Here is a 14,113-nt window from a genome sequence, read left to right as displayed (position 1 = left end):
CCAGAACTGTTAACTTCTCATTATGTTTTCTTCACATTAATACTGACTGCTTCAGAATTAAGCTTAGATTCTTAGCATATAACCACTATCTGAAATAGTTATTAAGGAACAAGTACATATTGTTTGTAGTTTAACTTGGTTATGATGATGTAATAGGTGAAATGTCTAGAAGATGAACGATTAAGAACAGAAGATGAATTATCAAAATATAAGGAAATTATTAATCGTCAAAAAGCTGAAATTCAGAATTTATTGGACAAAGTGAAAATCGTGGATCAGATGCAGGAGCAGCATCAAAGGTATAAAATGAGCAACTTCTATTTATGCTAATCAACAGGTTTTTAAATTCTAACTCAGGGTTCTATTTTTAAATGCAATTATTTCATTAAACGGAATAATTTTATAGTGTTACTAGCTAAAAAATTTAAATTTCTTGTCTTCATTACAACTTGTTTGGATTTTCTTTAAAGTTCCCATTATGGCTTCTAAAAATCAAAGTTTATATTCCCTAAACATTGGCAGTAAAAGTTTATAAGACAGAATGGATTTTAGTTTCCTTATCCATTCCTTGGCTTTCAAATTCTGTTAATTTTTGCACAGTACTTACTTTTTCTTCTAAAAGGTAGATATGTATTATATCTTTGCATGTATGTTGCTTGAGGTCAGGAGCTGAAATTATTTCTTGGCTTCTCATAAAACCATTTAGCTAAATTCTGCTCATGACATTACTTAGAAGAGCATGGATTCAGGTTGAATCCAAATACTTTTCATACCCCACTGATACTCAGACTAAAGAAATCCTCACCATCATCCAGAGCGATGCTGCTATCAATTCATGGTTAGCAACCTCAAATGGGAATAAGAGTATACCTCTAATCCTACCACATGTCCTTAGTCAGAGCCTTCTCTCCCATCTGCTTAGCATCTATTCCAAATCTTACTGCTTTCTTCACACTTCTGTTCTTCTCACCCCATTTACTCTTGGCAGGCAATTATCTCTTACTTTGCAAAAAAAATCGTAGCTATGAATTGACAGTTCTCTTAACTTCTTGCTGTAAGTCCCGTGAACTTGGCCTGCATTTGCAACCATTCTTTCTTTTTCTTCTATTATTCGGGAAGAAGTGCTCTCCCGCCTTCTCAGGATCTTCGTTAATTATTCCTTCTTTATGCTTTATCTCTTACCCTTCTTTTTCTACTGGCTTTTTTTCTTTCTACATTTAAATATTATTATATCTTAAAACCATCAAAACTCCTATGACCTTCTCCCACCTTTCTCCTTTTCTTCACAACCAAACATCTTTATAGAATCATCCATACTTGTCCCTCATTTTTTCACTTCTTTGTTCTATTTCTCTCCACTTCTTTCTGGTTTCTACCCCAACATTCCATTAAAAACTGCTAATGCCTTCTTATTCTAGTAGACACTTCTCCAGGCTAAGCCTTGCTTAAATTTTCAGCATTAATACCACTGAGCCTGTTATCTTTCTTGACATGCCTTTGGCTTCGTTTCATCATGCTCTCCTGATGTTCTCCCCCACTTGCCGGCCACTCTTTTTTCTCAGTCTCCTTGGCAGCCTTCTCATTCTGTCATAAAACTCTCTTTTCTTATTTTATTATAACCCTGGGTGATGCTATCTGTTCTTACAGTATGCCACAGGACCTTCAAGTCATTACCTTCAGCTCTTTTTGCTGAGCTTCAGACAACAGGTATCAAACTTTAATAAGTCCAAAGCAGATTCATCTATCCCACCCACAAATCTGCGTCTCTGATGTTCCTGAGATGAGCGATGAGTGTAGTATCCACATGGTTTTCCAACCAGGAGCCTGGGGGCCACCTTGGCTCTTCTCTCCTTATATTCATACATCTAACCAGTCACAAAGTGTTATTACTGCTAACTTTTCATGTCTTTCAAGTCCACTCACTTTTTATATTCCTGCTGCTGCTACCATTATCCAAGCCATTTTTAACTCTAGTCTGGAAAACTGCCACAGCTTCTAAACTGGTGTTTTTGTTTGTTTGTGCTTACTTTTAATCTGTTTCCCACGCTGTGGTTAGCACCATAGGCTTTTTAAAAAGGCAATCTCAAAACCTTTCAATGATTTCTCATTGCCTTCAAGATTGCTTGGTGAGTTCAGAAGCCTTAACATAGCTGAGGAGGTCATTAGTGACCCATCCCTTGCTTCTCTCTCTATGCCTTCTACTTTTTCACTCTTGTGTTCCAGCAGTAGTTGATTAACTAATGTTGAGTGATCATCTTATAAATGTCACGCCCTGTATTCAATGGTAGGGATAGAGTGCTTATCCTTATCTTCATCAATATTGGACACCTATTTGTGAAGACCAACAAGAAGCCATTTTCTTGTTCCCTTCTCAACTTGAGCACATATTATTTCCTCCATCTGGAACATATTTTGTTTTCTTGTTCACTCCTACTTTTCCTTTTGGTCAGAATTAGCAAACTATGCCCTACAAGCCAAATCCAGCCCACTGCCTTTTTTTGTGGAACACAGAAAACATAGCCACTCTCTTTCCTTTATGTGTAGTCTGTTGCTGCTTTCACGCTGCAGTGGCAGAGGTAAACGAAAAAGGCCATATCCCCCTGAGGCCTAAATTGTTTACTATCTGAGCCTTTCACCCGAAAAGTTTGCTCACCTTTATTTTAACTGTTAGTTCAAGCATCATACTAGGTTAGGTGACTCGCTCTGTGCTTTTATCATCAAAAATGTTTTATTACCCTCATATAATTTTCCTACTTGACTAAAAGCTCTGACTGTTGGTCCTGCTCACTTATATTCTCAGCTCTTAGTTCCCAGTATGTATTAGTCATTCATAAATATTTAGATGAATGAATAAAAGTACCTTTATAGAGCATTTCATTCTATGAAAATTCCCAAACCATTAACTTAATGTCTTTTAATGGTTTAATTTTTTCTTAAATATAAACTTTGTTTTTTAGAGGTAAACAAGAAATTGAAAATTTGAAAGAAGATGTGGAAAGTCTTAATTCTTTGATTAATGATCTACAAAAAGACATCGAAGGCAGTAGGAAAAGAGAATCTGAGCTACTGCTATTTACAGAAAAGCTCACTAGTAAGAATGCACAACTTCAGTCTGAATCCAATTCTTTACAGTCACAATTTGATAAACTTTCCTGTAGTGAAAGTCAGTTACAAAGCCAATGTGAGCAAATGAAACAGACAAATATTAATTTGGTAAGTATAAATGTGCAGTTAACATTTAAAGCAACGTAGCAAGAAGCACAGATTAAATTTCCCTAATATCGTTAACCTAGTGGTAGTTGATCTAAACTCTTTTTTATTGGCACTATTATCATTTCAAATGCTGTGAGAACTGTTCATTTTTTCTTTCAACTTACGTAATTTATAATAGAATTTTCCCTAAACTAGTTATGAAGAAGTATTTCACATTTGAAAATAAGAAAACCAGAGTTTTGTCATTCTTAGTTGGAAATACTATATATATTTTAAAAATACTTGAAATTTTTGTATTTTTTTAGTTTAAAAATTGTTTAATATTTTACAAGTTATGAGAGCAACTTCAAGCTACTTATAAAAATAATTTGGGGCTTTGGTCTAAAAATACAGAGACCTGTGTCACATATTGTTTTGCATGTAGAGAACGGCAGATGTATTTAATGTATCCCCCTGCATTACTACAGGAAGAATTTGAGGAGCTCAGTAAACAAAACCTAGTAAGGAGTGGTGATAGAAGGATCTTCTGTCAGGACCTTGTATTTTGAATGCTTTAAACCATGAGAAATAATGGAAACATACAGTCACCTATTAAAATTAATGTTTTTTTAAATTTCGCTTAATATTCAGGAAAGTAGATTGTTGAAAGAGGAAGAATTGCGAAAAGAGGAAGTCCAGGCTCTGCAAGCTGAGCTCACCTATAAGCAAACAGAAGTTAAAGCACTGAGTACCCAGGTCGAAGAATTGAAAGATGACTTAGTAACTCAAAGACGTAAGCATGCCTCTAGTGTCAAGGATCTTACCAAGCAACTTCAGCAAGGTATGAAATTCTGCCATGCTCAGGCCTTGAATATTTTTTGTTTCTTTTAATTATTAGAATTTATAGAGAGATATATATTTTACATCAGGTTCTACCACATTGATTAGAGCCTTATGTTCTTTTTAGTGTATTAATATTCACAAACCAAATTGCTAAACTTCTTGCAGTTACATGAATAGTGTGTAGCATTTTTTATGCTAAAGGACATTTAGCATTCACAGAACCACAAAATGTAAGAATTGGAAAAGTACTTCAGGGCAGTAGCGTCTAAACGTTTTCTATCACATACTTCTATTAGTAAAAGGTACATAAGTATTTGTTCTCCAACTTATATTTATTTATAAATTTTAAACATGTATTACTCTTTTATGTGTATTAGAAAAAAGAAAATATAAATTTTAAAAGATCAGATTTATAAGTATAAATTAGAAGTTCTGATATTTTCTGCCTACGCATATCTATGAATTGTTTTGTGCAGTGTCTATGGCAGCATCTAGGGTACCTGCACCCCAACTTGTAGACTTCTAACTTAGAGAGTGTTGAGACCTAACTCTTTATTTTATAGGAAACTGAGACTCAAGAAAGTTGTAGATTAACCAGACATAATGATTAACAACCAGATCAGGAACCCAGATCTCTTTGATTTAAAAATCCATACAGTTATTGGGAGTCTGTGCTCTGTGCTTAGACACAAAGATGAATGAGATTTGCATTCTGACTTCTTATTCTCTGCTATTCCCCTCTGCTTTATTTGTGTCAAAATAGGACGAATATAATAGTAAAGGAGACTTAGCGTTTTCTTTATAGAAATGTATTCAGATATTTGCCATAAGAATTCAGTTTGTTTTTATAGATATAATTAAAGAGAATTTGGGGGTGAGGGTGAATTTCTGGTACTCTTCTACAAGGCTCCAAAAGTTATGCTCAGTGCACCTTAGTGATTACCAGTATCAATTATCATAATGTCGTTTCTACATATTTTGTATTTGACCTGCACATTTCTAGTTGTCATTTTTTATAAATGATACCTACAGCCCTCCTGTCTAAAGCATGTCTTCATGAAATTCCCCTTGCTCTCTCTGCCATTTTGGCCTAAGTGATTTTAGCAATTAAAATCAGAGGTAGTGGAGGCAAATGGTCATGATAATTGTCACAGGTACTCACTTTTTTCCCTGTAGCACGAAGAAAATTAGATCAGGTTGAGAACGGAAGCTACGATAAAGAAGTCAGCAGCATGGGAAGTCGTTCTAGTTCATCAGGTAAAAATGACTAGTGTTAGTTAATGATTGACTATGAAGAGAAATAGCATTTTTTATTGTAAAATATATTAATATGCTTTTCTTTCATTTGAATTTTAAAAAGTGATAGTTGTACATAAATATATTGTAAAAAATATTTCCAGTTAAATGTTTAAGTTCTGATTATTACCCAGGGTTACAAGTTTGTCATGTTGTCTGTTTCTCTGCCTCCTTTTTTCTTACCTGCTTCTTCTTTATTCTGTGCAATAAGTTCCCCTTCGATTTTTAAATTCAGATTTCTATTCATCCACATAGAGAGATGTGTTATATATAGTATGATCCCTCTTTTACTTTTAACATCTGAGAACTAATGAAATGGCTACATTATATATCAGATATATATATATATATATATATATATACACTTATGTATTTATTAATCTATTAGTTTTTCTCGTAAATATGTCTATGGTCTAAAGCAGAAATGAATAGCGTCTATGAAATTATGATTGGTAACATGAAAATTATAATTAACAAATTATCAATGTATTTATCATTTTTAGAATGCTAGGAATTATACTAAATGCTTGAAACATATCATTTACTCTGCAGCAGTCACGTGAGGTGTGATAATGTCCATTTTACAGATGGGGAAACTAAGATTCAGAGTGTTTCCATAACTTGCCCCAAGTCCACAGCAACTAAACTCTTAGATTCTAGGGTCCTTGCATGCCACTGCGCTGCATTCCCTTCCAGGAGTTGCATATTCAGCAAGAAAATATGTTCAACTGTTACAATAGTGGGAAAACTGCGTAGTAGAAAAAAACATGGGTTTGAAATTACATGTAGGTATTTAAATTCCAGCTCTGCCATTTATTAGTATATAACTTTTGATTCGATATATTACTCGTCTTAAATCTACAAAGTGGGGGGAAAAAACCACATCTTTGTAGGCTAAAGAGAATCAAAGGTTGTTTTCAGCTGTTAATAAAAATAGTAGCTAATATTTACTTAGTGCTTACTGTATATGCATTGTTCTAAACACTTCACATATATTAACTCATTTAAATGAGGATAATATACCTTTGAGGTAAGCGATGTCATTATTCCCATTTTGAGATGAAGTAACCAGGGTACAGAGAGTTAAATAACTTGTCCAAAGTCACACAGCTAGAATATGGAAGAGTGGGATTTGAACTTAGGAAAACCAGCTCCTGCGCTTAACCAAACTGGCTATATTCTGTCTTCTCTATATGTGTCTTTCTCTTGGTTTAATTTTGGTCTTACTTCAGACTTGTTATTTCTGATTTTTTCTTAAGTTTCTTCTTGTTGGTACTTCCTCATCCTGTTCCCGAAAGACATAGTAGATTTGTACTTCTGGTTACTAGTATATTCAGAAATAAGAACTTTGGCCTGTGTGGCATGTGTTCTGTACCCAACTCTGTTAGACTGAATATTTGAAAATGAAAACGGAAGAAATAATATGAGATTAGAGATGACACTAGAGTTAGTATAATGTCTAAACCTTATTTTGTCGTTAGGGTCCATCAATGCTCGAAGCAGTGCAGAAGATCGATCTCCAGAAAATACTGGGTCGTCAGGAGCCGTGGATAACTTTCCAGAAGTAGACAAGGCCATGTTGATTGAGAGAATAGTGAGGCTGCAGAAAGCACATGCCCGGAAAAATGAAAAGATAGAATTTATGGAGGATCACATCAAACAATTGGTGGAAGAAATTAGGAAAAAAACAAAGTATTTTTTATTATTATTATTATTATTATTATTATAACATTATCTGTGTTTGAAATACCATTATTCAGCTGGAAAAGTTACTGTTTTCAAGTTAACCACATCAAGATCTCATCTTTCAAAAAATAATTCTTATAGTAATTGAGTTCTTAATCTTTTAACGATCAATTATTAGTTATAGGTTTGGAAATACAGAGATGAAAGAAAATGCAGATCTTTCCTTTGAGGTGATAAATAGAGTTCAGTAGACATTAATTTTTTTAAGATACCAAAATAATTTTGGACTTAAAAAGATAGTGCTCAACTTCTCTTTTTATTTTCATGACTGTGATTCTAAAAGATATATAAGGTTGTGGATTATCTTTCCTGTTGAGTAGGACATTGTGGGTTATTTTATTGGGCACCTGCTAAGTACAGGGCAGCATGCCTGTGACTTAACAATATCTCATTGATTTCTTACATCTGTTCAGGGAGAGGATGAATTCTGTAATTTGGCAGATAAGTTACTGGGACTCAGGTCAAATCACTAAATGTTCCAAAATCACCACTCATCCTGTAAGTGACAGACTGAGAGATAGAGATCCAAACCCAGCTCTGAGGCTCCAGAGCCTTTGTGCCACATTCCTCAAAAATACTGTATTCATTTAAGAGGTACACACACGCACGCACGCACGCACACACACACACAGGTCTTTACTCATGACTTTTTTATTTTGAAATAATTTTAGACTTAGGAAAAAGCTTGCCCATGACTTTTGAAAGAAAAAGAGTAAAATACAGTTCTAAGTCTAAAGTAGTAAGAAAAGAAATAGAAAAGCAGTGTTTATCTTTAATCTAAAATCCATGTTAGAACAAAAATGAGATCATTAAAGAAGACATCTGAATGAGGAAACTTCATTTATTTTTTAGTATAGCAAGTTCTGTTATTAACCTAATAGGTATTCATGCTGATCATCTTTATGCTTATGATTAGTTGACTTGTAAATTCTAACGTTTTTAATTCTGCAGGTACATAATTGATAGTGTTGTTTTATTTTGCAGAATAATTCAGAGTTACATTTTACGGGAAGAATCAGGCACACTTTCTTCAGAGGCATCTGATTTTAATAAAGTCCATTTAAGTAGACGGGGTGGCATCATGGCATCTCTATATACATCCCATCCAGCTGATAGTGGATTAACATTGGAACTCTCTTTGGAGATCAACCGAAAATTACAGGCCGTTTTGGAGGATACATTACTAAAAAATATTACTTTGAAGGTATTTGTTGTTCTCATTCACTTACCGGCCAGTAAACATGGCAAAATGATGCCTCTGTCATAGTTTGATCTAGCACATAGATTGTTTCTAAATGTAAGATAGCCAGAGATAAATTTTTTGTGTTTCTCTCTTTTAGAAAAGTATAATTTTTGAAACTAGCAATGAAAGAAAGAAATAACAAAAAATCAGGTTAGCTATTGGATAATTTGTTAAAAACTGTAATTTTTAAATTCAATTTGTTAAAATTATAATTTGTTAAAATTGATTACTGAGACTTTTTTTAAGATTGAGGCATTTACTTCCTAAAGTATTTTCTAGCTTTATTTTATTTTTTGCAGCTGTTGTCTGACCCAACTATTCTATTTGTGCTATTTTTGGACCTTGATGGTAATGGATTTTAAAAATATATTTTTTAAATCAAGTAATAATTTTATGCAATAGAATTTGCTGTAGCTTCAGGGAAAAGATTAAGTATGTCTCTGAAATGTGTCAGACCACTGAAACAGCTGACTGCCTTGTTTATCTCCCATAGCATTTAAGACTAATCATTACTCTTTCAGCTTCAAAATTTCCATTAAGTAGTTCAAACTGAATCTTTTTACTTATTATACTTAGTAGTTCTGTTTTCTTTTTGATCCTTCTCCAATGGTTCAAGGAAAATCTACAAACACTTGGCACAGAAATAGAACGTCTTATTAAACACCAGCACGAACTAGAACAGAGGACGAAGAAAACCTAGCACGAAACTGTTGATCAGCAGAGAGACGAAAACCACACAAGGAGCAGGTGCCACTGCCCAGTATTTTCGGAAGTGTTTCTTTGCTTTATGTGTGAGCCAGTAAAAAATTTGTTTTGTTTCATTGGTATAAAAAATATCCTTTTACATTAGGAGTGCATTGCTATGTATACTTTGAGTATAAACTTAATGAAATTTGTTTTTGTATAGTAACAGCCTGTCATTGAACCAAAACAACCTGATTTAATTCGCTGATAGTCATATGAAGTGCTTAACATTACAAGGGCTTTTGAACACTCCTTCTCCATATTTCTTCCCTTTAAAATACATATCAAAATTGATTCTGTCTTTTAAAAATTATGTGTGAAAGGACCAGGTATTCATTCAGTAATACGCTGTTTTTCCAACTTAAAACTAAAGATGTAATAAAAGTTTTTGTTTTGACACTCCAGTATAGCATTTGGTTGTGTGTTAAGGGGATGACAATGATTCTTAAATCTTTTAATTTTATTGAGACTGATAGGAAAGATAGCTTATGGTAACTACCATTGATCAGGCATTGTATGCTCCTATGAGATTTTTTTAAGTGTGTTAGGTACATTTTTTTCAGATTCAAAATATTTGACTTTATAGTTGAGTTTTTAAATCTTCAGTTACATAAAATATGATTCTAAATAACATGCTCATTTAGAAAATTTCTGTGGACTTCAGTTATATTTTAAAATGTGAAATAGGGTAGTTATTACAACAGATGAATAATGAATTCTTTGACACTGAAACACTTAAGTTTTATTAACATCAAATGTGAAGATAAATGTTTAAGATATTTATGAAGAACCAGTTCCCAAGAGAATGTGGTATATGGCACTATTAACCATTTCATTTGAGCGCCCATTTGTTACTGTTGATATATGTTATAGTGGGGTGAACTTACAGTCCTCGAATATGATGTGTTTCAGTATATTTATTTAAAACAAAAATTTTAAATCTGTAACCAAAGGAATTTTAGAGCCAAATTTATGTATCCTATTGGTTTTTTCCAATATTTAAAATGTGTACTTAAATGTTGCTATAATGTCAGTATTTCTTTGTCATTGAATTTTTTCTCACTTATAATTTCCCACCTGTTTAAATTTCTGTGTGTGGTTTTCAAATTTTATTTTTTTTTTAGGTCATTTCTAGGATAGGATACCTTGGCTCATACGCAGATAGATATTGCAGCAAGCCTCATTTTTGTTTTGGATTTTTGAGTTCTTTTTTCTTCCCTTAAGCTTTAGGATAATGAGTTAAAAGCCTTTAAAGAATCGTGTGGCTCTCAAAGTTGGGCTCATGGTGGCAATACGCCTTTAATGTGTTTTAACATTTTTTTAATCATCGTTTAAAAAGATCATTTACTAAGGATTAGATGATTCAATGTAGTATCTTATTTCTTCTGTATATTGAGTTATATATTGTCATCCCAAACCAAAATTTTTTTACTTCAAAATGGAAACATATGTTTAAAAACATTTTATTTTTAAAATAGCTATAGAAAGTCCTAGTCTTACCATAAGGTGTCTTGTTTTTTTTACCAATAGTAATTTATCAAAATAAAGAAACACAAGAGAGTAAGTGCAATCAATCTGAATTATTTTTCCATTTGTTCTTAGTCATACTCTCGATACTGCTAAAAACTAGAATAGCCAACATACCTAAATTTTTATGGCTGCTTTTGTGATATAGATTCATACACTACAGTATTTTTTTTTCTTTTAAAACACAAACATGTTAGTGGAGACAAATAGTGATCAGTTCCATAGTGTCCTATGTCTATATACTTTTAAAAAATATATACTTTTATTACATCCAAAATTGAAACATTCCAATGTTGACATTTGTGCCACCAGTCATTTGGAGAAACTTAATTTTGAAACAGTTTTTAGAAGCTACTATAAACCATATTTCAACTTATTACTTCCCCCCCCCCAAATGTAAGAAACTATGGAAAACTTTGGAAGAAAATGCTCTATTTTCATTTTGTTCTTTAGTTTCTACTACATCCTTTTTTATATGGATCAAATCTGAACAAAATAATGTATAAAAAACATACATGTATCAGATCTCTTATCTCTATACTGATTCACAAACAGCTCCTGTTGGAAGGATTTAGAGGGTCTTGAAAGAAGAATGGGGTGTCAGGAAAAGGACAATGGTCTGGATAAACCTGAGATTTGGGAAAAATTTCTTTTATTATGAATTATACAAATCAAAGGCTGTTTTGGTTAATTAGCACTATTTTGGTTTCTTTGAGCAGGAAATTATTTTGTGTGTGTATACATGTACACACTTCACAGGATTTCAATTTTAAAGTGAATACCTACTGTGACTCCCTTTTTTCCCATACCACTTTAGTCTGTTAAGTTTTAACTGAAAATAGGGGGTTTGGGCAGAATAATGAATTTGAACTTTGGTATTTTCTTTTTAACTTTCTATCTTTATAATCATTTAAAGCAGTTTATCTTGAAATTAAATTTTATCAGGCTACCAGTATGTTATTTATTCTTTTAATAATCACATTTGTTGAAAACCAACCATTGCCAGGCCCTTTCTGGGTGATTATATTGGTGAACAGGTCAGACAGCAGTTTCTGTTCCCATGGAGCCTGTGGTCTAGTGAAAACATATGGGGGGAAGTAGGGGGATCTCTTTGGGCCTCTGTAGCTCTCATCCAGCCCCTTGTGGGAAGAGGGTTAATCCACTGGTAAAAGCAGATAACCTCGAGGTCTCACTCTGGTATGAAGTTTCGAGAAGTGAGTCCTTACTGAGGTGTGCTGAGAGCAGATTGCTGTTTTCTTGATAGTTATGCACATTTCCATCCTTGTGTTATAGTTTGGTGATTAAATATTCCTTAAAAAGGAAAAAAAAAACCCAAAGACCATAAAATGGCATTCAATTTTGCCATTTTAGTAAATTATTAATGCTTACTTGATGTTCATAAAGATGAATCTAATGTGTATTTCTGAACTTTGGTTTGCAGTTTATTATTTTCTAAAGATTTTTACATAACAATTTAGACCAAAATTTAGAAGAAAAAAAAAAGGCATTAGAAACCATTAATATTGTCAATGTTATGTGTGCTACCCTTGTAAAAATATTTTTATCAATCATGTTGTTATTCAATATGGTTAATTTGCCTTATGAATGTTGACTCCAGTAGCCTATTTTTCAATAATATTTTTATTTTAAAACAGAACAGTTATTTTTTGACAGTAAGATTGTTAATTTTTAACACCAGTTGGTGGCACCAGAAACCTGAAAATTTTTCACAGCTGAACAAGAGAAAATAATTGAAAAAGTATTTATACACCAAGAATTTTCGGGAAAATAAATGAAAAATATAATTGTATATTAAAGATGTATTTTTCTTCTGGAATGGAATTCTTTTTTAAAATGCAATATGGCTGTCCATTTTGAGTACAATGATGAAACTTGTTTCTCTTCCAAACTTCATATATGTAGACAGATATATATATATGTGTGTGTGTGCATTGTACATATAATCTTTAATTTGATTACACTGTTCATTTTGTAAATATGTTTCTGTATAAAATGAAGCTTTTCAAGAGAATCCTATGTATATATTGTACTTATTAAATAGGTAATGCCTGTTTACCAAGTCGTATTTTAATGTCATCTTTGATTATTTATTTACATACCCCGCTTACTAAACAAACTGATTCTCCAGACTGTTGGCAAGACTGATTCATACTGCTTGGATTTCTTTTTTAAACCAGACTAGAAATTTTTGCTTTTCATGTTTATCTTTATCTTATCCTTAATTAGAAATCAATGAACAGTAGTAAGCAGGTTAAATTGAATGCTCGGCTGTATTTTTAATTTTTGTTTAAATTATTGATGGCAAAATTTAGCCTTTTACAAAAGGCAGATTTTCACATAGATATGTGAAAATTTCTCATTGAACTTGATGATCCAGTACTATTCAGATTTCTCACAAAACTATGGAACTTACTTGGCCAAATTATCTGGCTTTAATAAAGATCTGTGTTCAATAAATATTGAAATAGCATTAATTTAATGAAGTGAATGTGCGTGCTGGATATTTCAAATCACATCGTGTTGTTTTCCTTTTCTGTAACAGTTCTGGTACACTTAAATTATGCCACATATTTTAACCAGTTCACTATTGGAAAGATTCCCCTGAAATCAGGACCTTGGGATAAAGATAAAATTACTAGACTAGAGGAAGCATTTCCCAACATTCTTAACAGTCCATTTTTGGTAGCCTATGGATTTGTTTGCAAGAGAAAGGAATAAATATATTCAGGAAGAGGGTGAGTTTGGGAAAGGGATGTTGGCTTGTGGTTCTTAACTGGTTGATATGACTTACAGTCTTAAGATTGGAAAGACCGTTGTATCCAAAGAACTTAAATCCCAGTTTGTTCTTTTTCTTAAAGTCTGCTTCAGTCAGTGAGTGTAGAGTGAGCACACACTTCTCAGGACCAGCAACTTGGAAAAGCTGCCTCCATTTAACCAAATGCTGATGCTGTTTTGCTGATTCTCCGAGAACAGTGTGACAAGACTAAAGGTTTCTTCCCTTGTCGTGATGTACTGCTGATCCCTGAGTTACAGTTAAGAGACTCGATTCTCATGTTTTAAAAGACAAACACGTTTAAGAAGTATTCTGAGGAATTTTCAGCTTTTTTTTTTTTTTTCGATTGCCTAAAGGCTTTGTTTTTTTTTGCCAGGCAGACTGTCTGCCCTAACTATACTCTAAAACAGGCATAAGATATATTAAAGAGAGGAATCCCTACCTCTTAACCCAGTGCAAAAATAGTTCTGTTGAAAGTTTAGAAGCCACTGAAATTAACTTGTTGATGGTCAACTTTCGGTGACATTAACTTAGGAAATATATTAACTATGTAAATGGCTTTCCCCGTCATCCATTTCGCTATGTAGTTTTTGTTTTCAGTAACCAATTAAAGGCCCAAGGGCAGGAAGTGGTGCGCGTGCACGTGATGTCAACACCCCCCCACTCTGCTTGTTCCAAGAAATACCCGCTAAACCCGCCCTCCTCTCTCCTGTTTCTCAGGCGGGCAC

The 14,113-nt window shown here is 33.2% G+C and overlaps 1 protein-coding gene across 1 annotated transcript in view; it reads left to right on the top strand.

Moving 5' to 3' along the window:
- The window catches only part of CCDC186 (coiled-coil domain containing 186), a 42,004-nt gene extending 29,327 nt beyond the window's left edge, over positions 1-12,677 (top strand). Inside the window, exons 10-16 of the mRNA XM_036222633.1 lie at positions 157-299; positions 2,958-3,213; positions 3,844-4,033; positions 5,212-5,292; positions 6,813-7,023; positions 8,062-8,281; positions 8,937-12,677. Coding sequence (XP_036078526.1) covers positions 157-299; positions 2,958-3,213; positions 3,844-4,033; positions 5,212-5,292; positions 6,813-7,023; positions 8,062-8,281; positions 8,937-9,020 — 1,185 coding nt within the window. The 3' untranslated portion in view covers positions 9,021-12,677. The remainder of the gene's footprint in view (positions 1-156; positions 300-2,957; positions 3,214-3,843; positions 4,034-5,211; positions 5,293-6,812; positions 7,024-8,061; positions 8,282-8,936) is intronic.
- Positions 12,678-14,113: the final 1,436 nt, after the last annotated feature.

This window comes from Rousettus aegyptiacus, unplaced genomic scaffold (genome assembly GCF_014176215.1).
Source record: "Rousettus aegyptiacus isolate mRouAeg1 unplaced genomic scaffold, mRouAeg1.p scaffold_m13_p_6, whole genome shotgun sequence".
Taxonomy (NCBI): Eukaryota; Metazoa; Chordata; class Mammalia; order Chiroptera; family Pteropodidae; genus Rousettus; species Rousettus aegyptiacus.
This window is presented reverse-complemented; position numbering and strand designations above follow the sequence as displayed.